The 22,696-nt window shown below is 40.5% G+C and overlaps 1 protein-coding gene across 1 annotated transcript in view; it reads right to left on the bottom strand.

Annotated features, from left to right (window-relative positions):
• Positions 1–22,696, bottom strand: part of DEPTOR (DEP domain containing MTOR interacting protein) — a 75,579-nt gene that overhangs the window by 36,222 nt on the left and 16,661 nt on the right. The window contains exons 3-5 of the mRNA XM_041470666.1: positions 13,631–13,809; positions 11,493–11,616; positions 5,728–5,906 (exon numbers count right to left, since the gene is read on the bottom strand). Coding sequence (XP_041326600.1) covers positions 5,728–5,906; positions 11,493–11,616; positions 13,631–13,809 — 482 coding nt within the window. The remainder of the gene's footprint in view (positions 1–5,727; positions 5,907–11,492; positions 11,617–13,630; positions 13,810–22,696) is intronic.

Below are 22,696 nucleotides of genomic sequence, written 5' to 3'. Positions count from 1 at the left end.
AGGCCGAAGCTACTGATATCATGTCTAAGACATCTTACCACATATTTCTTACCATCTAAAAATCCTAGCACTGACAAAATCATATAATTATTTAGGTTGAAAAAGACCTCTAAGATCATAAAGCTCAACCATTAACCTGACACTGCCAAATTCACCACTAACCCATGTCCTTAAGTGTCACATCTACACATCTTTAAATTCCTGTAGGGGTGGTGACTCCATCCCTTCCCTGGGCAGTTCCAATTCAAGACAACTCTTTCAGAGAAGAAATTTTTCCTAATACCCACCCTAAACTTGCCCTGGCGCAACCTGAAGTCTTTTCCTCTTGCCCTGTCACTGTTATCTGGGAGTAGAGACCAACCCCACCTGGCTACAGCCTCCTCTCAGGGAGCTGTAGAGAGTGACAAGGTTCCCCTGAGCCTCCTTTTCTCCAGGCTAAACATCCCCAGCTCCCTCAGCTGTTCCTCATCAGACTTGTGCTCCAGACCCTTTCCCAGCTCTGTTGCCCTTCCCTGGACACACTGCAGCCCCTCAATGTCCTTCTTGCAGTGAGGGGCCCAGAACTGGACACAGCTCTCGAGGTGTGGCCTCACCAGTGCTGAGTACAGGGGGCAATCCCTGTCCTGGTCCTGCTGGCCACACTGTATCTGATCCAGGCCAGGATGCCATTGGCCTTCTTGGCCACCTGGGCTCAGCTTCTTTTCCAAGGGGCACTTTTCCAGCCACTCATCTCCAAGCCTGGAGTGTTGGATGGGGCTCCTTGCATGGGGTTGTTGTGACCCAAGTGCGGAATCCAGCACTTGGCCTTGTTGAACATCACACCACTGGCTTTAGGCCATCACTCCAGACTGTCCAGATCCCTCTGTAGAGTCCTCCTACCTTCCAGAAGATTAATACTCCCAACCAACTTGTCACACACAAAGTCACATTTGCTCCCCTTGATCCCTTGATAAAGGTCTTCTTAATAAAGATAATTAACAGGGCTGGCCCCAATAATGAGTCCTGGCCCCAATACTGAGCCCTGGGGAATACCCCAGGCCTGGTCATCGAGCCAATGTTTTGCCCTGTGAAGAGTGCATCCATCCACACCATGGGAATAGTTTCTGCTGAACATCACAGGAAACAGTATCAAAGGCTTTACTGAAGTCCAGGCAGACCATGTCTTCCAAAGACAGCTGCTAGGCTGTCATCTCCAAAAGCACTCTTACACCCCTCAATCATTCAGCAGAGCAAAGCCTCACCAGACCTATTCTGCTGCTGGTCTGAGTCTGGGAATCTGTATCCCAAAGCCCTGAAGCAGAGCGGACAGCCATTGCAAAATGCTTCATGCTGAACCGTGCTGTGGTCACCGCTCAGGGAAGATGCTGGGGGCATGTCAGGGAAGAAATCACACCAAGCACATGAACTTGAAGGTCAGCAGCAGCTTGAGAAACCATAACTACAAAAGAGACAAGATGTGAAGTGGTATGAGAAGATGACTTCAGCTGCTCAGGCCCCCATTTCTCACAGGCTCAACTGGCAGCACACACAGTGCCATCTGTGGTACAAGGCAATCCCTGTGTGTTTACATCCCACAATATATTGAAAAGTATTCATAAGTAAGCTATGGTTTGGTTCCTGCCATGGAAGAATTGCAAATATTCATCTTGCAAGTTGTAGGTGCTATCCTAAGAAAAAAAAGCACTGGTTTCTCTTAACAGTATTAACCAGATTTAAATTGAACTTATTCATCACTGGAGGTTCTTAAAACTTTAAAAGTTTCTGCAAGGCAGGCAGATGTTTCTCCATCCCTCAAGCTTTCATACCCAATGAGTCCTTGGAGGAGGACAGGAAGACTGCCTGTCATGTCAGCAGTGCTCTGCTGTTGTGGCTGCACAACAGCAAGTTCTGTTACCCACAACTGGGTAAGTTCTTCAGAAAGGGCTATAAGCAAGTATGAGCCAAAAATGACTCCATAAAGAGCTCTGTGTACATCCTCTTTTGTCCTTGGACATCTCAGTATCTCACTTTGTCAGACTGAGAAAGGGCTGTGACTATGTGTGGATGCTGCCCCCAGACCATCTTTGCTTTGGCCTGATCTACCTGGGAGCTGGCATCTGGCAGAGAACTTCTTCTCCTGCTGACCACAGTAGCTAATCTGTCCCACCATGCCCATATGAAGAATAACTAAGAAAGACCCAGCCTCCTGGAGGAAAGTTTTATCTATTAGCGTTATCAAGCTCTACATACCTCACCGGACGGGCTTTTCTACAGCTGAGAAATGTGTTCTGCACACCTTTTGTCCCTGCCTTTATTTTATGTGCATCACCAAACTTATAACTCTTCCCACAGTCTTTATTTCTATATTCTGGATGAAGGCCATCAGTGTTCACAAATGCCAAATAACTACTGGCAACTACAATCCCCACCAGCCTTCAAGAAATGCAAAATGCACAATTCCCTTCTACTTATGGGGGCTTTATTCCATATTGCATAGGGTGCCAATACACAGCAAAGGAAATCTGGGTCCTATTTGTAGTAATGGTGTTTTGTGGTTATGATTTCACAGAATCACAGAATATTCTGAGTTGGAAGAGACCCACAAGAATCATTAAGTCCAACTCTTAAGTGAATGGCCCGTATGGGGATCAAACCCACAACTTAGCATTATTAGCACCATGCTCCAACCAATGGAACAAATCTTGGTGATATGTCTGGGCCAGTGAGATTTTGGCAGGAAGCAATTCAGCACTTAAGTACATTTCATCATTTTCATGCATGGCAGGGGAAATATGTATAGTTACATATGTCCAAAGAGATCAGGAAGATTATTTTAAAACTGAGAATTTGATGCTTTTGCAGCATTTATACAATTCCTCTTAAACCACTCTTTTCCTTTTTAAAATTAGCATGGGTGTTTGTTTCCTGTGTGAAACCTGGTTGGTGTCTGACCAATTAAAGTGAAGAAAAATGTGTCAGGAAGCCATTTTGAACACAGTGCCTCAGCTGCAGAATACAGCTTCTCTGAGTAATTGAAATGAAAGTCAGTATTAGCAAAAAGACATTGCGTAACTCAGTTGTGGCTGGAAAATTACTACTGAGATTGGCAACTTGATCCAACTATTTCTATTACTTTAGGTGGGGTAAGAAGTACTTCATAAGAATAATACAGCAAGTTTTATTTTATTCCATATTGTGGATATCAAACAATACTGCTAGAAAAAGATTGCCTTTAGAACAGGAAATGTTTTATTCTCCACTGCTGTTCAGTCAAGAGTCTTTCTGCTGGTTCTGCCAACAAGGATGCCAATTAGTGTCCAGTAACATTTTGGTGTTGCTCATGAGAGACAACACAAAGGAAGCACAGAATGGTGAAATGAATTTATAGTACTAAGACACAGAAAAATAGCTTTCTTTTGTTTTTTAATTGGTTCTTACCACTCTGTAAGATGGGAGGGAGGGTGTTGGGTAGAGAATACCTTTCCTGCTGTTTTACAGTTTATATCCCTAAATCTGTACTGGAAGTTCTCATTTCAAGCTCCCTTCTCAGAGGAAGCCAGCATTACAAGAACCTTCAATTTGCACAGATCATATCCATTTGCTAAGATGAACCCCAAACCAGCTCCATGTTAATTCTGCCAGTACTTTCATCAACATTCCTAACACTATCTGGACAAATTGTTGCAGTGAAATGAATGAAATCTCCTTTCACAAAGGAGAAAGTGTTCACAAAGCATGTTCACTCATAGGAGACAAATCTCAAGGACACCACTCAGTTTAACTTTACTCCCAGCATCCCCATCAAGTCCTTGTGAAATCCCCACTCAGTTATGTTTGTTCTATTAAAAACTGGGTGAGGAAGATGACAGTACCTTGCAGCAATGACCTGGTGTGGACAAGTGAGAAGACCACTCCCTCAGCAATCAACTAATTCCCAGAATCCTGTCTTTACTTCATGAGTTTCAAATCTCTTTCTAAGGGGGTGCTTTGCACATGCTCTTGACTACAAGAAACCGATGGGCAGGGGATAAACCTGCAGAATGGCCAGGGCTATCCCTAGAGCAGCAGGGCCAGTGCCACTCAGGAATGACCCCTGAAACTTGGCTTGACAGGGGCAAAATTATTTCCCTGCAAATGTGCCCTGCTGAGCATTTGCCTTAGTTAATGAAACAATGGTTGATCTGCAAGAAAAGCCACATCCTGACTTTCTCAGCTCTGCAAAGATCTGAGCATCTAAGAAAAGCAGCTTTGCACCAAATGTTAAGTCCTGACTTTATTTTCTCTGCCAAAAACCTCTACATCAGCATAAATCTCACTCTCTTCTTTTTTTTTTTTTTTTTTTTTTTTGTTTGGGTTTTTTTTGTTTTTTTTTTTCTTTTTTTTTTTGGTTTTTTTTTTTTTAAATGTCCTGGTTTGGGACCCCAGGACAGTAAGGAAAGTTTACCACATATGTAATACACAGAAAATGTTCAGGTAAAAATAGGAATGAAATCATTGCTGCTGTAAAGAGGAGGGGTGGCATACCTTTCCTGTCCATCAAGCTCTGAGCAGTTGGCACCCTATAAATCATAGGAAGCACAGGAGTAATTATAGAACTAGAAGCTGATCACTGTAAACATTGAGAAGTAGCTCCCAGTAATTGCAAGTTAATGTGAACATGATTAGAAGCATGACAGAACTGTACAGGCCACTTACATGCCCGTTTTTCTCTATTCATTAAAACTAGGTTTTCTCGTGAAGTAACAAGCAACCCAGTCAATCTAACACCTTGTGTACTAACAGCCTGCGGATATCATCTGTTTGCTCTCTGTCAGAATTAGGTTTGGTGCAACAACACTTGGACCACCAGGCTATGATTATTTTCCTAATGTGCACTAAGTCATGTAGGTAACAACTTCTGCCATTCTGTTGTCATCTCCTGGTATCCCTTCATTGCTCCAGAACTACTGCCACTTCTGTGGTGGGAAAAGCCTGGTCACAGAAGGGCAACATGCACTGAGAACAGATAATGACAACATGTAAAATGGGGCCAGGGGTGTTAATTTCTTCACCCTCACGGCAGTAGAGAGAGAAAACTCTCTCCTCTACCCTTAACAGAAGGAGCTTCTTGGTGAGGTGCATTTGCCAGACACATTATACTGGACCATGAAGAAACATTTGTTTCCTGCCTCAAAGAAGTTATACCACCAGGACAAATACAATAACACTTCAACCAAAAGTGACATCCTCCTTCCTACCCAAACATACTAGAACAACTCTGCTACACACCCAAGAGAGAAAGCTGCTTTTCTAGCATCAGACTATGCTCTGCTCTGCCTACAAGTAGGGAGATACACAGACCCTGAAATTTTTATCCTGCATACAGAATTTAGCTTATTTATGGTTCTAATCCCTATTTGATCCTTACAAATCTATTTACCTCAGTAATATACATTGCAGATAGCAAGTTCCACAAGTTAATTACTACAAGTGTAGGAGTACTGATTTTCATCCACATCCTTAAGTTGTTATTACACAGTTTCAAATTCCAGCCATATTCTGCCTTTGAGGAAGCATTTTCAGAACTAATACAATGCACTTTTGGAAAAGCCACCCTTCTACTAAATAGAGTTACTTAGACTTCTATCTGAAATTATTTAGAACCTAAACATATCATGATCAGAAAGACAAGGGCCACTCCACGTGATTTGAGCTGAAGAAAGTGCTACAGTAGGTGTGGCTTTTACTGCTTGGCAGTAGGTTTCTCACCGTGCTGGATGATGCCGTGCTCCAAAAGCCTGCGGCCGAGCTGCTCCGCTTCGCTCCGCGTCGCGGCCTCTCCCTCCTGGACCAGCCACTCAACGAACTCCGACGCTACAAAGGTCCGCTCGTACTTCACGCCTTCCTCTTCCCTGGCTTGCAGAAGGCTGTTCTCAGAACTCATCAGCCTGGTGTGGTGGGGGGGAAAATTGGTAGGGAAAATGGTTCTTCAGAAAAGCGGTTCCAGATCTACTCTGGCAAATCTCATTTATATCAAGCAAATGCATATGAAGCTTTCACTGACTTACTAAATCTTTCCTCAGGCTATCAATCTACTTAGGAAGTGAATGAAAACTGCTTAGTAAAGAAATTTAGGCTTTATATCCCTGTGTGAAGTTAATGCTTTCTTGTTTTTTCCCCTAAAAGAAAATCAGATTTTTCGGTTTTGCATTTCCCCTATTTAGTGTTTAACACTCTGTAAGAGTTACTGTACAATCAGCTTTGAAAAAAAATTAGCCTAAAAGCACCAGAATGTGACTAATGTGTTCAAAGATTCCTAATTAATATTAACAGTTAACAGGACTATGCCCCAAAGTCATTTAGATGACTTTGAAAATTCTCTCCATAAGCTCTAAAACAGCTGCAGAAAAATTCAAGAGAAGGAAAAAAGGTTGTTCTGTGGTTTGGGGGCGGATAAATATTGTGCATCCAACACTTGATGATGCAGCTGCAGTCAGCGAGTTGCACATGAACCTGAGCACATTTTAACATCTGAGGCTCACATTCTCTGTGCCTCAGCTGGCTCTCTATAACACCAGTCAGAGGAACATCATGAGATGTCCCAAAGTCTCCTAGCAACTGACATGTGAGTAGCTGAAGGATACTAATAAAACTCTTTGCTATTCAAGATACCTATGCAAATGACACAGTCTTAAAAAAAAAAAAAAAAAAAAAAAAAGCCTCAATATTTTGTTAATGCAAAAGGCAGTTTAAAAAAAAAAAAAGAGAGAATAATTTATTTCTAATACAGAATTCTACTTTTTGGGGGGAGACTGAGCCACATAGCATCCTTATTAACCTAATTTTTTAATAACTATATTATTTATTATGGGCTAATAATAGGACTAGCATAAGACTTTCAGAACAATAGTTCAAGAACTGTTTTTTCCATGTAAGAGTAACAGGTCGCCTCCCTCCACCAACAATTTTGAAATAAGGGCACATCTGAACTACAACAGTCATATTCTGGAAGTACTGAATCTTTGCCCTTCTGATAAAGGAATTGAAATTCAAGTAAATCCATACATGAGCCATCTGCTTCTTAAACTGACAGCATGTCCAGAGATTACAGAATATAACTTCATCTCCTTTGGGAAGCATCAGAAAAATCTGTTCCATAGGAACACAGAGAGAAGTTTCATTTGAAATTACAGTGAAGAAGTTTGACATGGTCCAACCTCTGTTATTTCATCTAAAAGACTCTTCTCTTGATTTTAATGAGCACTAACCTGAGGCCTGAACCTACAGGATGTGACACCAGGTAGCAGATCATGAAACCAGGCCAAGGCTGCTCAGCCACAGCTGTGTGTCAGTGGTAGCACAGTGAACTGCTCCTTTAGATGGTGTGTCATTGCCAGCACCTCTGAGCTGAGAAAGCCAAATTAGCTGAAGACAACGTATTGACTGCAGAATTCTTGCAGAATTCATTATGTTTTAATATTTTCATTTGCAAGCCTCTTGTCCCACAGCATTTTGTCCCACACCCACCACCCCTAATACAGACCTACTATGCTCCAAGGGGCTATCTTTAAATGTGTCTCATTCACCAGACTTTTTCCCCCCAGAAAAAAAAATGCAAACCCAAAGCTTGTGTCTTTTCGTACCATCTGCTGCATGGCTACCCAGAACTGGTTACCCAGGCTCTGCAGGCACCAAAAAAAAATCCTTAGGATTACGTTAATTGTTCTTTGATGAGTCTATAATTAGTTGACCTCCTCCATTGAAATCGCAGATAGGAAGGTCCTTGAAAAGGCAGTGCTAATGGTTAGATTTTTACAGAGACACAAAAGAAATCTGGAAAAATATCAAGTGGAAAAACACTCAGTTTGACATTTCACACCCTTCTGCATAAGCCCAGAATAGCACTGCAAAGGATTTGGACTCGTGAACAAACAGACACGACAAATTGCCAGTTTAAGAAGCCCAGACACAGCAATCCATGGACTTACGTCACTCACTGAAGTAAATCACTGTAATTCCACGGCTGTCAACAAAACTGTACCAATTTACATCAATCAAAAACCTGGCCTTTCATTAGGCAGAACTGGAAACTTCCTTTTACTCATCCATTTTTTCCTTGTTCCAAAAATGCATGAGGCTGTTAATGCCGAAATGTATTATTTGCTATGACTGGTGTTGTCCTGCATTAAAGGAATGTATTTATCCAAACACTGAAATTCAAACTCCTTTTCAAAAGAAGTCTTTAACCTTGTTTTTATCAAAATAACTGCACCAGAGGATAAAAGCAACTCAACCACTGATGAGTTAAACTGAAAGTGATTCCAAGAATGCAGTCTCAAAATTATCTGAAAGATTTCCTGAAATTAAAACCATAAATCTGCACTTCTTTCACTGTGAAATCTGGTTCAAAAATCTCAGTTGATGTCAGCATCATGAAATGACTTATAGCTTCTATACATGACTGCACGAGAAACAACAGTCTTGTGTGTCTGACCAAACCCTACTGAGAATTGCAAACATCATAAAAACAAGATGCCTGCAACAACTTGATTTTTTTTTTTAAAGCTACAAAAGGTCTGTGCTGGATTTTTAAAAGATTTGCAGGGAGAGTTTTGTTGAACAGGAAACATGTTTATCTCATTCAACCTATCTGGACAGTCCTGTAGAGCTTGAAAGCTGATACCAACCTTAGATTTTATAAACTATTCAACAATTTCAGACAAGACTGTAGGAAATCCAGTAGTTTTCATCTCTAGTTATAAACCTGAACCTCAAAGCATATTCACAGACAGGATTACCAAAGTCTGCAATGATGTGCAGGAATCTGAACTGGTTCATGATTTTCAGTGCAAATGAAGGGAGAATACAATCAGAGACTGATTTTAAATCTCCTAATCAGCCACTGAAGATGTCCACAGTGGGTGAAGGGGGTAATGCACAAGAAAGGAGAGTTCAGATTATGAGGAGCTTTGTGGTCATGCAGAAGAGAGATGAGAAAGGGAGCTCCTCAGCAGAGGGACAGTCCTGATGTTCTCATGTCCCAGGGCAGAGAACAAGGCATTTACCCAAAACAGCTGTCTGAATGTAAGGAACCTGCCTAAGACATCCATGCAACAACCTCTGGATCCTCCTAAAGCATTTTGTTCATTTTACCCACTGAGGGTACAAATTTGCTTGGACTGGTGTCGGGTAATGTCTGCAACTTTGGCAAGCACAAACTACCTTGGCTTCTCAGCCTAGTAGTACTCCAGCCCCAATCAGAGAGTGGAAAAGAGCAGGAAATAATTACAATGTCTATCTTAAATTAGCAAAGCCTAGTGAAGATCAGCAAATTCTACAAAATTAGACACAGATTTTCAAAATGTGTTGGATTTGGACAGATTTCCTTTGGCATAGCTGCATTTCTCTTGCAATCAGGCCCATAGCCATTTTGATAAACAAGTTGAATATGCTGGTAAATGACTTAATGTTTGTGCACAAATACTTTTCTCTGGTTGCTGCCATTTAGTAATTATTTTAATAGGACTGAATTAATATTTTCTTTCTCAAAACTATCAGCAAACTGATACAACAGATATATTACATAACCAGACATTTCATTGCAGAGCTCTTCCTGACTTTCAGCATTAGATTTTGAGTTTAAAGTGTATCCAATGAAATTGTGAAGGTGTTGCTAATAAAGGTGCACAGGCAAGGGAACTAACAAAATTAAAATCTCTGCACAGGGGATTTGCTAAAATAAACAAAGTGAAGCCCAGGTATGCCTTCTTATCTCCCATGAATATAAAATACTTCCGATGATCCATGGAGAATTTTGACTACCTTTGGCTGTCATGTACTGATTTTGATATGACAGTTATTTTTAATTTATACTATATTTAGCACTCAAGGCTGTTTTTAAAAATTTCTGAACCCTTCAAATACGTTGCCTAGGAGCAAGCACCTCTCAAGGATGCAGTTATATTCAGATACAGGTGCTGCTTTTGGCATTAACTCCTTTGCCAATACAGGAACACTCTCTACAGCTATAAATGTTTTTCTGCTACTACAGAGTTAGACAAACTGGATCACAGACATTGGTTTGGGGATATTTCTCCATTCAGAGAAATGGTGATGGAAGCAGACACTATTAGAACAGAGTTCTTTCTACTGTGGCTCCTTTCATGCAGGCACTGACATCAGCCTTGCCAAGAAAATTTTATTTTTCTTATGCATAATTGAAATAGAAATATAGACTTTAAAAAATCACTGTAGACACTCTAATCTTCTTTTCCGAGTATAGGTCAGGCTTGTAGACACTGCATGTTTACTGAGTCTAAAGAGCAAATGCTGTGCTTAGTAAGGCACAGAAGAGTTTGAAGGTAACTGATTCATTTCACCTGCCCCAGTGCATAGAATGGAGGATTTTCTCCAGTGATGCATTTTCTTATGTCTTATACAATTTATTATAATAAATAGTCACAGTCACTTTGTCTTGGGGAATTTTATATGATGGGTGTAACAAAAGGAGTGGCATTTACAAGGATTTGTTTATATTTTGGGTACTACTCTTTCACCAAACTGATCTTCAGAGCTACCTAACCTTAATAATAATATTTATTATCAGCTTTTAAACTTGCCAGTTTCCTGAGTGCCTTCTTCTCAGAAGGAAACAAATTTCCTTCATGGAGAAAACACAGCATCTCTCCTGGCTGCTGCACGCTTCTGCTCCAAACAAGCAGGAGAGTGGGTGGTATTCAGTCTAGAGCAATACTTCAAGCTTTTTGGTAAATAACACATCACAACCTTTGCATTAATTTGTAGCATATGCCAATATGCATTTTCCTCTCTCTGCTTGAAAGTACCATGTCAAAATCTCTACATCCTGAATAAAAATGTCTTTAATTTAATATTAGGAAGTATCATTAAGATACCTAGTTACTTGATGGAAGTAATCCAGTGGGATATTTAGTATCTCAGTATAATAATCTGTTTAAATTAGATAATCAGATACTCTTGGTTGAGTTGGTGGTTTTTTTGAAATTGTTTTTAACATAATTTTTCTGATGTTGAAACTTTGCAGACTGGAACACTGAAGATTCATCTCACCTATGATTTAAAATTGTACCTCCCTGTGAAGCTGTAGATATGAAATCTCCACAGACATGTAGCTGCTTGTTCAATAATGTTTTAGGAATTATAATTATGCTTTTACATATAAAATAATTCTGTAATTATTTGAATTATATTGACAAATAATTCTGTAATTATTTTTACAGAATAGATTTCAAGGGCTTCAATTCACATTGAATTCTCATATGGGATGTATTTACAATCTGTGGCATCAGATTTTAAAGAAAATGCCTCAAGTGAATATGGTAGAAAAGCAAAAGAAAAATAGGAGAGGGAAGGACTCCCAGCTGAAGTAATGGAATTGCCCAGACCCATTCCTGCATAAATTGAAAGCCTCTGATGATTCAAAAATAGATTAACAGGTATCATTTGCCCCACACAGCACTATTATCAACATATTACGAATACTGAATGCAACATACTTTTCATACAGTCTTTGTCCTCTCATGAACACCTTCACCTCATTGTCCAGTGGAAACGTCCCGTCATCTTTTCTGAAGCGGTAGAACAGTTTGACATCCTTGAATTCTTTATGCTCATCACAGACTGAAACAAAAAATAGTTAAACAAACAAAAAAAATCTTCACATACATGTTAAGTAGCTGAGGACCCATTTAGCAGGTACCACTGTTGAGCTTCAAAGCAAGCATGTGTAGAGTCTAACCCTGCGTACTTCTCAGCAAACAGCTTTACTCCGTTCTAATGAAGGAAAACATTGAGAGGTAACCAAATTTCTCGGTGAGGAGGAGAAGTGTCCATCAGTTTTGTGAGTATTACTGCAAACATAAAGACCAAAAAAGCATCCATCCACTACATACCCAGAAAACTTTTTGATAAAAAGCCTGTTGGCTTGTTTGTTTAAAAGGACACCGAAGTAGAATGCCCAATAATTTAAGGTTTGCCAAACTTCCTAAAGTTATTCATATCGGTTAGCAGTGTTGTAGGAAACCTGAGAGTTCCTAAAGAAACAGTTAAAACCAAAGCCTTCTGCCTTCTTAAAACTGTCTCAATTGCTCTGCCATGCCAGCTAGCAAATGGTAGGTACAAAATGAGCACACCAAGAAATGGCAGATTAGGTTTGTAGAACAGCAGCTGATCATGGGCTCTTGTAAATGCAGAGCAGAGCCCCACCAAGGGCATAAACTGATGGGAAAGCTATCCCAAGCAAGCTGCTCCTAGCACAGCTCTCAACCCACGTACATGGGGGATTTTCTGCACCACAGATGCAGGAACTGGTGCTCCTTTCACTTGACGTGGCACTTGAAAGCATGTTCTAAGCATCCTGCAGAACCTGACAGGAGGACCTCTCTGAATTTACCTGCCCAAGCTCACTTCACAAAGTATTTTATTAGAGTGCAATCCAAGAACATTTTCAAGAAATACCTGTTCAATTTCTAATATCTACACACATACATAAAATTTCTTATACAGTTTTCAACTGGATGGTAGGGTAGAAAATGCTTGAAGGCTCTTAGAGCTTCAACAAGCATTCAGCAATAAAATATCTATTGCTCAATTAAATTAAGTCACTCAGGCATCCACGCAACTCTTCACTGACATTTTCTCAATAGAGGATTAAGCAGACAGATTTGAATACCCTATAATTACTTTATTCTTTAACTATCTACCGTGAGTCCCAGTTTCCATAACAACCCAGAATTTTCATTTAATAGCCAAGCAGAAGCTGTAGAAGTGGCACTCATTCAATATGTGCATTTCTGACTTTAATTAAGGTGTTGTTCATGTACTGCAGACAGCAGCAGCATTGCTGCACATACAATGACCTCTGCATAAAGTCAACATTCGACTGTTCAGAGTCACTCAGTTTTCTCTTTAAAAAGAAACAAATAGCACATTTGCCGTTTTGAAATGGGTAATAGTAAAGGCTTGAAATTGAGGCCTAGGATCTTCTTTGCTAATGTGCTTCCCAGCCTCTTTGTGCCCCAAAAGGTAACTAAATGTTACCAGCGAATTGGCAGTCTTTTCATCAGCATGAATTGTTATTCAAGAAGCTGAAAGGAACAGATCTCAAATAGACAACAAGTTTAGGAGAAAATTAATCAGGGCACAGCCAGACCACTAACTTTCTTGCAGCTGTACCAGCACTAATGTTTGTGCAGCTGCTGTGAGGGCCAGGGCCAGAGAGCTAATCCATGTGAGAAAAATGATTTTTTTTTTTTTTTTTTTGCTGGCTGATTTTTCAGATGGGTTTTTCAGCTGGAGAACTGTGCTCTTAGGAGCAGGGAAATGAGGGCACTAGGGAGAGGGGGGACATGATCCAGCTGGGGCTGCTCTGGAGACAGGGAAGCAGCATCACAGTCTCCAGTAAGTTTCCCCCCTGCCATGGGGAACATCACTCCACACCTCTTCAGGCTCTCATCTCCTTCAGGACACAGGTGACCTTGCATAGCAGCACAGCTCAAGAGATGCTCCATATCTGCCAGGGAAAGGATCCTACCTGTCCTATACTTGGCTGAAGAGCAGGAGTGGGATTTCCCTTTGTCTCACAGCAGTCAATAAATTTAGCTTAGAACTTTTTAGCAGGTGATACTGCACTTACCATGGTGGATAATGCTGTGATCCAGTAATTTCTGCACCAGTTTAATGGCTGTCTCCCTGTCAGAGGCCTCTTTGTGGTCGATCAGCCAGTCAATCAGCTCTTTGGCAACGAAGCAGTTTGGGTATGTCTTGAGGTGGTGTCGCCGATCCTTAATGACCTTTTCTTCGTGCAGTCGGAGCCTGGGGGTCAAAGCACCGTGTAAGCATCATTTGCAAAGAGCCTCTGTGACAGCAAACTGGGATGAGAGCGGAGCAGTGGCACCCACGCCCTGCTCACAGGAGGGGCTTTGCAGGTGTTGGGCAGAAAGTCACACATCCAGAGCTGGCATCTCACAACCAAGGAACCCACAGCAACCATTTGTTACAACTTTAAATCCCATAATTGGAAAAACTTGTTTTCTGCTGAGTGGAAAAGTTTAAAAAACTGAAGAACAGCACAGCATATAAAGTCCATTAAAATACTTCCCGTAGGACAATTAAATTGTCAATAATTCGGAATTAATTTTCCCACATTACCACTAACGCGTTCCATATTTTATAGTATCGCTGCTGTAGATTTTTTTTAATCTCATTAGTTTTTGCAGCTGTAGTTTCTCTCTTGGTTGCATAACTGCATTTTGCCTCCAACTGCACAACAAGGATAGCACTTATGATTTAAAGTTCAGGTGTGAAGCTGCTCCAACACAGTGTAATCTATCATTAAAAAGTTGCCTCCTACTCCAAATAAAGGAAACTGATTTCTCACTTAGGCATCTGTTGACAAATTCTCTCTGCAAAATCTCCCTCATCATCCTGAAAACAAGTTGGTTGAGATGTTTGGGTCAGAATGCAAGATCCTGATTAAAGTAATACCTTGAGGTTCTAAGGTTCTGCATCTTTATGTTTGGTCATTTTTTTCCAAATAAACAAAATAAGCAACATTAGCAATAAATTAGCAGATAGAGGTTTTAAAGTTGTTTGAAGTTTTATGCTCTCTTGTTCCATTTTAATGAATCATATCAGAAAAGCTGGTTTTGTAATGTCTATACGACAGTTCTGAGGAAAGTGCAGAAACAACAATGCTTGGGCTCCTACCAAAAACAGAAACATTGCTGCTCATTTCCAAGTGGCCAGGGTCCTACCTTGTAAACACTCTCACTGACTGCAAAGAGCCCTGAGTAATGCTACAATAATTGTAGGTGGTACAAGGGTAATAGCACAGAAGGGTGTTAACATGAGCCTCAAGAAGTACAGAGAAGGAGTATGAGAAATTTTCCTCTCAATGAAATTCCAGTGTGAAACAATAATTTCTCTTTAAAACGATAAAAAGGGAAAATATTTGGCTGGAATCAATGAAGGAAGTTTATCAGGGCATCAGACAAGACTTATGTAGGCTTCTACCTAAAAATACTAGCAAAGCAATGCTTTGTTCTGCAGCATTTAGCCTTGAAGTACACTGGAATTGCCAATCTGGGATGTGAATTCAAAGCCAGATTTGCAGACATCATAAAAAACAAGCAAGACTTTTATATAAAAAATATTGATAAATCAGATTAGTATTCTGGAAAGAAATGCTGATAAATATCCCACAGATTGTGAAATTCTCTGAGCTAAAATACTTTTGCTTAAAGCATATTTTCCAGATGTGCTCTAACAGCTGTGGCTATGCTTAGAAAGAAAAGCATTCACAGTTTTAATCATAAAGCATGCAATTATCTGTATGTCTGATGGCGCTTTACAAATTAAAATACATTAAAATAGGTTCTGTTAATGATCATCTGGTCTTATGTCACACAATAACCTGCAAGAACAAAACTAGAAAAAGAGTGTATCATACAAAGGCAGACAGCTCAATCCAGCTTTCTGTCAGCGGTGTAAGTCTAAATGGATGGAGTTCATATGACACAAGAGGAAAAAACCCTTCTATAAAATTCTTTGTCCACATGTTGCATAGGAGCATACCAGGACTGGTCTGACATTTCACAAACAAGCCAGTAGTCAAGAGCCCCAGAAATGAGCATTTATGCTCATTCTAACTTAAATTCCAACTGCAGGCTTTCCTGCAGTTGGTGGGCTTATAAGTATTTCAATTCCTCTGACATGTCAAAAGACACAGGTTCCCACTACAATCTTTTGCCTTACTCAGAAAAAGGGTCCCTCTGTACATCTTTCTGTCTACATTTATAAAACTCGTAGATATTTCATTATCTGAATTATTTCCACTCACTTGCTAAAGTGGATCCAAATTTGCTAAGAGGATACAAAATCATTAAGTCAAAGAAAACATGACCACATAACCCTTAACAAACCTGAATTTCCACTTGAATGTGTGAATTTCTTCTGCAGTCTATGCCAATTATGTCCATACTGAATTATGTCCAGGCTTATTTATTTGGAATAACACAAAAGGAATTCAGATTTTCTCTTTGGTGCTGTATGCTGTTCTCTTTGTCAAGGCTCCCTCACCTCTACAAATCTGCTAAAAATCAAACTCTATGGAGGAGAAGTAGCTCAATAAATTGGCACTGTACATAGGTTACATTACAATTATGGAAGCCTCAGGTAAAGTTATTGAGTATATATTGCAATGTGCTAATCAAAGGTTCAGGCAGGAATTCAAAAATGTGTCTGTGCTCAGAAGTATTTATCAGAAGCCAAGTCAAATGGAATAAAAAGGAATAAAATGTACCAGTGAATACAATTATACACTGAAACCAGTTCTCAAGTGGTAAATTCTTTATCCCTTGGCACTGAGAAGCAGGCTTCTCACCCAAAGTCCTTGATGTTTTCCCTTTAAGTAACGTTAATCACTTCATGTCAGCTAATCTGCATGATGACTGGAAAACACCTAACTTAGCATCAAACACATTTTTCTCACTAGAAGAAATTTTTCTCAAGAGCTGTTCAAGAGAATTAGCTGACTGACAAACCCTGACCAGTTTGAGAGGAGAAAGGGGAGAAGATAGGCAAACAACAAGGGGTGATAGGGGGACACCTTGATTCAACAAGCCTTTGAAATACTGACCCACTTTCTGCAACTTAATAGCTTAACACCAGAAAACAATTTTGTGTGTACCACTATCTCACCCATATATAATTCCATGTATTATTCAAGATCACCTGCCAGATTTTGAATGTGAGGCCACAGTCTTCCCTACCTGAGGAAAACACTGTGAGTGAGATCCACAGCATCTGAGCAATTGTCTGTGAAGGTTAACAGGCATATGCAAGCCTTTAATATTTACAAATTTATATCCATGGCCCTTACTCATGCTTACAACAAATAAAGGCTGTATTTGCAAGCATGCATGCTAGAATAGTTTTCATGGGGGTTTTTCTAAACAGGAGCTGCTCCTAACTGACAATATGTAGGGACTCTTGCTCCAAACAGAAATGTCTTCCTCCTACAGAGCATGGAACAAGATAACTTGGAACACACTGCTCCTGCTTTGCAGTAAATGTGTTCAGACCTTTCTGGAATAATGTTATTTGCTGAGATGCCATTAGGCACTTTTATGATAATGGAAACATCTAATTTTTTGCCCAGAAATGAAGAAAGAGGCACTAACTTGGGATGAAATTGCTCTTGCAGCTATATGAAACTTGCATTCTGGTTTTCACGAATGGGGGCATTTTTATTTCCACCAGGGACATTATGCATTCTGAAGTTCCTTGCCTCTTTTCTGAACCAGTGGGTAAGGATTTATGAGACAGTGCCTGCACAATAGCTTTCCTTTCCAACCCCAGAAAAGGCCAGCATGCTGGATGAATACATGCCATTAACTGAACCACAGTCCAAATATCTCACCCAGCTACCTTCCTCTATTAAGTCTAGTAGTTTATGCTTGGCTAACATAGATCTTACAAAGCATTATCCAATCTCGAGTTCTATGAATGAAAAAAAAAAAAAAAAAAAAAAAAAAAAAAAACCACCTCATGCTCTTCCTGGTAATTTTCTGAATAATGTATCTGCCAATTCCTACATCCTATACAGTTCCTATGCTTATCCTAGCAAGGCTCAAAAAAATGGGCAAGGAACAGGTTGGTACCTGACATTCTAAATAAACAACATGGCATGAAGACTTTCATAATGTGCTCCCCCTTTTCACCTCTTTTAGCCCTCCTGAGACAATCACACACACACATGAAATGTACATATAATAGAACCATAGAATCACAGACACACAAACAAAAGGACCTTTCAAGGTCATTTAGTCCAACATGAGCAGGGACATCTTCCATTATACCAAGTTGCCCAGAGCCCCTCCACACTGACCTTGAATGTTTCCAGGGATGGGGCATCTACTACCTCTCTGGGCAACCTGTTCCAGTATTTCACCACCCTCACTGTGAAAAATGCCTTCCTTATATCTAGTTTGAATTTACCTCTTCTAATTTAAACCGTTATCCCTGTCCTATTGCAACAGGCCTTACTAAAAAGTTGGTCCCCATCATTCTTCTAAGCCCCTTTTAAGTATTGAAAGGCCACAATGAGGTCTCTTCCCCAGGCTACACAACCCTGACACTTAGTCTGTGTTTCTGTTTTCACAATGGGTGTTCTATCTCTCTAATCATCTTCAGGGTTCTTCTCTGGACCTGCTCCAACAGGTCCATGTCCTTCCTCTGCTGAGGAGTCCACAGCTGGACACAGCACTGCAGGTGGGGTCCCACCAGAGTGGAGTAGAGGGGCAGAACCCAATCCCTCAAACTGCTGTCCACAATGCTTTGGATGAAACAACGTGGTTTTCAATGGAAGAACAAAACACCAGTGAGATCACTTAAAATAGAAATCCCTATCAGAATTTACTAATTATTGAACAATACACACTGATGTAATTAGTCACAGCACAATGCACATCCTGCCTCAGCATGCTCAACTGCTGCCGAGGAGTTCTGGCATGCTCATGGGTTACTGCTCATGTGTTACACCTTGCATAACACCCTTGGTTGCACTGACTATGCCAGACTGAGCACTGCCAGGCAGCATTCATTAGACTACTACAATTCTATCAAATTTGGGTAAACTGAACAAAACTGTATTAGATCCCTTGAAAATTAGTAGCTATATGCAGAGAGGCAAAGTCCTGCAGGTGGTTTCTGCCATCTTAAAATTCTTTCACAAGTTTCACGTATTACAGAACATCTATAGGAGAAGGATTTACTTATTTCCAAGGAAAACTAATAATGATGTCCTTTGTGAGAAATATACATGGACAAAAGAAGCATCTTGCCAAAGATAAGGACAATTCATGGTGGCCAAAGAGCACAGATTTTTCACACCTCTTCTCAAGGGACATCCTACATCCTCCACTGGTAGGTAGAATTGCCCCTTTCTGTTTGAAATAGAACATTTTTATATCCTCCCAGAGGTCACAAAGTTTGGTGTTTCTAACATAAACATATGACCTGTCTACATGATGGTAGATGGGTATCTTACTAAAAGATCACATTTTCCAAAGTGTCTCAGTGACTTAGAAGCAGAAGTCCCACTGAAATTTAAAACTTACAAGTCAGTTACACACCTGATTCATTACAAAATAAATGAGTATAAGGTGGTATTTGTGTATATACACATAGTCAGGATAAAACTTCTTAAAATGTCCTTTATCCTAAACTTTTGCCTTTGCACTGTCAGCATAAAAATAAAATAGGTCAGTGAGGATATGAACTTTGTACACAGAAGCAATCGCGAAGGTACTCTGTGAATGCAGTGTGTGTTGCTGGGACAAGCATTTCCAGCTGGGCTTGCCAAGTCTCAGCTGAAGTGTCAGCGTTTCTCTGCTGCCTGTTCCTCTTTCTATTTATGCTTCAGCTCCGCAATCACTTACTTCTGTTACTTGATATTCACAGGAGCTAAATTACCCTTTAAAACATGGGGTCGTGCTGGAAATAGGATGAAGATATTTTTGTTTTGGTAGCTGTAGCAGAGCAGGAATTCTGCCATTTTAAATACATTTAGAAAGAGTGTTTTCAAAGCAGCTCCTAATAGTAGTTCTCATCACTGTGACAATCTCCCCATTTTTGCCCACAGCCATGTATGTAGTCAAAGTGAGGAGATGCCAGAACACAGAGCCATCAACCATCTCTTGATGCACTGCAGAGGAAATCCTAAAGCTTCCAAAGAAATAACAGCTCACCAGTGTCCCTGTGGCTTTAAATAAAATATTGTGGCTGCCTCTTTATGAAGTCTTTTTTAATACATTCAGGAAGTACTAAGGCCACTAAGCTTGCAACCAAAGGTGCACAAGGACATCCCCAATGCTCATAATATCTTACTAACACTGTCAGGGATTAAAGCAAACTCTGGGGAACAGACAAAGGCATTGCTCAGGGTCTGGGATGAAATCAACATGGCATCTCTTAGCAACTCTCTTTCAGGCCACAAATTCAGGCCAGAAATTCAGAGCCACAGCCTCCAGAGTACCCCAGACTGCAGAAGAAATTAAATCTGTGTGTTTGTATTGATCTGTCATAAAACTAGAGATCCCTTGTAAAACCTACAGAAGCTGTGAAGTGACTAATCTCCCTGCCTGCCAAGCCATTTCACTTGCATTTCACTTTAAAGTAAAATGTGTTCAAACACGAATAATATATCGAACTGCCTATGCACTTGCACCCTGAGAGATTCTGTCTTGCTGGAAAGCATAAAACTGGGGTTTATAAATAGGAAAACACAGAATACAGGCAAGTTTTTATTTCACTTGACCCTAGTCTTATAAGGAAAGCAGAAGACTGCCTGTCTCAGTCAGGCTGCTCACTTTTGGGGCTGAAGCTGTCAGAACTCAGCAAATCACAGCCCTCCCTCTCTAAATGGAAGTCAGACATAATTGTGCTTCTCACTCAGTTATGGATGAGCTGGGATGCACCACAGCACAAATGGATGCAGGTAAAAGTCTATGGGATACTACTGTGTGGATCCCCAAAAGAACTGATGTACTTCTCACTCAAAAACAAGCCATCTTTGCTAATATCAACCAACTAGGTTTTGTATCCACATTGATTTTCTGTGTCTCCATTTCAGGGATATTCTTAGGCTTATTAAATCAATGTGTACTGTGAGGATTAATTTTTGCAAGGATATTTTCCCAAATCTAAACTGAAGACCGCCAAAATTTTGAAGTACAGACCAGAAACCATAGCAGAACTGTTATTTCAGACATCCTATGACTGGATTAACATGGTAATAAGCTCACCAGCTCTTGTTGACTTATGCAAAAGTACCTGTCAAAAAATGAATTATTTTATGGATAGTAAACTCAGGAAGATGCAGTGAGGTCTCAAGGGAGGCCAGTGAAAATCAATGAAATGTGTGCCAGGGAATGCAGGCCTGTTATCTCAGTAACATGGCTGGAATGTTCCTTTGAAATGCTAAATGGGCTAAACAGGGAAAATACCCGTCAGAGAGCCCAAATCCTACTGCTACAGATATTCCTTCTAGCACTGCCATTCAGGAACCTGGTGAGACAGAGCAGCAGCTGGGAAAGAGGATGCTCAGCTACAGGCCCGCATCACTGGAGTCAAGAAGAGGGCCTGCACCAAGGACACAAACAGCTGTGGGTACCAGAAAGCCCTGCTGTGTGAGAACTCCTCTCCTGGATGCACCTGGCATGCCATGGGGGCAGGGGAACCAAAAAAGTTACAGGCTGAGGTCCCTTATGCAGCCAGGCTGACACCTCTTTTACCCAGAGGGCAAAGCTGACTTTAGCCTTGGTACTTGCACTGTGTGCAGCAAGTTTCAGACCACCTGAGAAACAAGAACCACCTCAGCACATCTGGGGAAGAGCAAATCTGTAACGCCCAGAATGCAGCACAGTACTGAACCAGCCTGGAGTGCAAACAGTAAAAGGGGTTGCTATGGGCCAGAGAGAACCCAAGAAATCCATGGGAAAACTGACACCAGTCAAGTGCCTAATCTTGAGTGCGGTTTGGTATTTCTCCCACCCTGTCAATAAGTGACAAATAGTTTTGCTGGGACATTATATGGGTAACTCTGAGCTCAAAGTCCTTCCAGGAATGGCTGCTCTCAGCCTGAGAACCACAGACCTGCAGGAGATTTTCTCCCTGATATTCTGCACTTCTCAGAGGAGCACCAACTGTTTGGACTTCTTTCAGTGGTCCTTGGCAACCCTGCTGAACACACGAATAAAAAACCTGCCTTCATCATTAATAAAGCATCATACTGCGGTAATATCTCAATGGCTTTCCACAGTTGTTTTCCATCTCCACACAAAACTTATCCAAATACTGTGCTGAATCATGACTGTCATTAAGCATAAATATCCAGTAATTAACAGGTAAGATAGTGAGTAATAAAATGCTTTGTGTTACGTACAATTGTTAACACTTGATTTTGTACTGGGGCTATGACTCAAAAATTTTTATGCACTTCCAACAAATACGTAGGTCCATCTTAAAAATGAAGAGAGATGCAATATTATTTCAATATACAATATGTTGCATTAAAACCATCAAACTTTGTTTATCTATTCACATTCTAGATGAATAGCTTCCTTTCTTTCATGTTTAACTGCATTTCTTTATTTTTATTTTGAAGGAAGCTGTGACAGCAGTAAGAGCAACAGTACTCACTAGAAAAGGCAATTTGCATTGAATTTCTTTAAATTAAAAGAAAAATCTGCCATGTTTTCCACTGATACATGCTTTTTTACCTCCTCCAGCTCACAACACCCCAATATGCAGGATGCTGCACTGACCAAAGACATGATTCAAGGGGAGTTCTTCCCCTGTCTTCCAGAACTCTATTGAAATTCACTGGTTGAGCACTAAACTGTAAAACAAAGCTGGAAAACTGATGCAGATTTTTAAACAGTGAAGGTAATGATCCATTTGACTGGATTGCCTAGAGGCAATTAAATTGTTAGAGGATGACCTTCACAGTTCATAAACAGACATGGAGGAACAGGTAAAACTATAAAATGTAAGGCTGTGCACTAACAACAAAATGCTCTGCTGAAAACTGGGAACTCAAGAGGCTAAGAGAAACAGAGTAAGAAATAGCTGAATATGGGGTAGTGATTTCACTGGGTACAGGCTGAGACCATGCAAAAACCAAGGGCAACCTCTCATC

This window comes from Pyrgilauda ruficollis, unplaced genomic scaffold (genome assembly GCF_017590135.1).
Source record: "Pyrgilauda ruficollis isolate IOZ18807 unplaced genomic scaffold, ASM1759013v1 scaffold25, whole genome shotgun sequence".
NCBI classification, from domain to species: Eukaryota; Metazoa; Chordata; class Aves; order Passeriformes; family Passeridae; genus Pyrgilauda; species Pyrgilauda ruficollis.
Note: the sequence above shows the minus strand (reverse complement) of the source record. Positions and strands in the feature narration are given on the sequence as shown.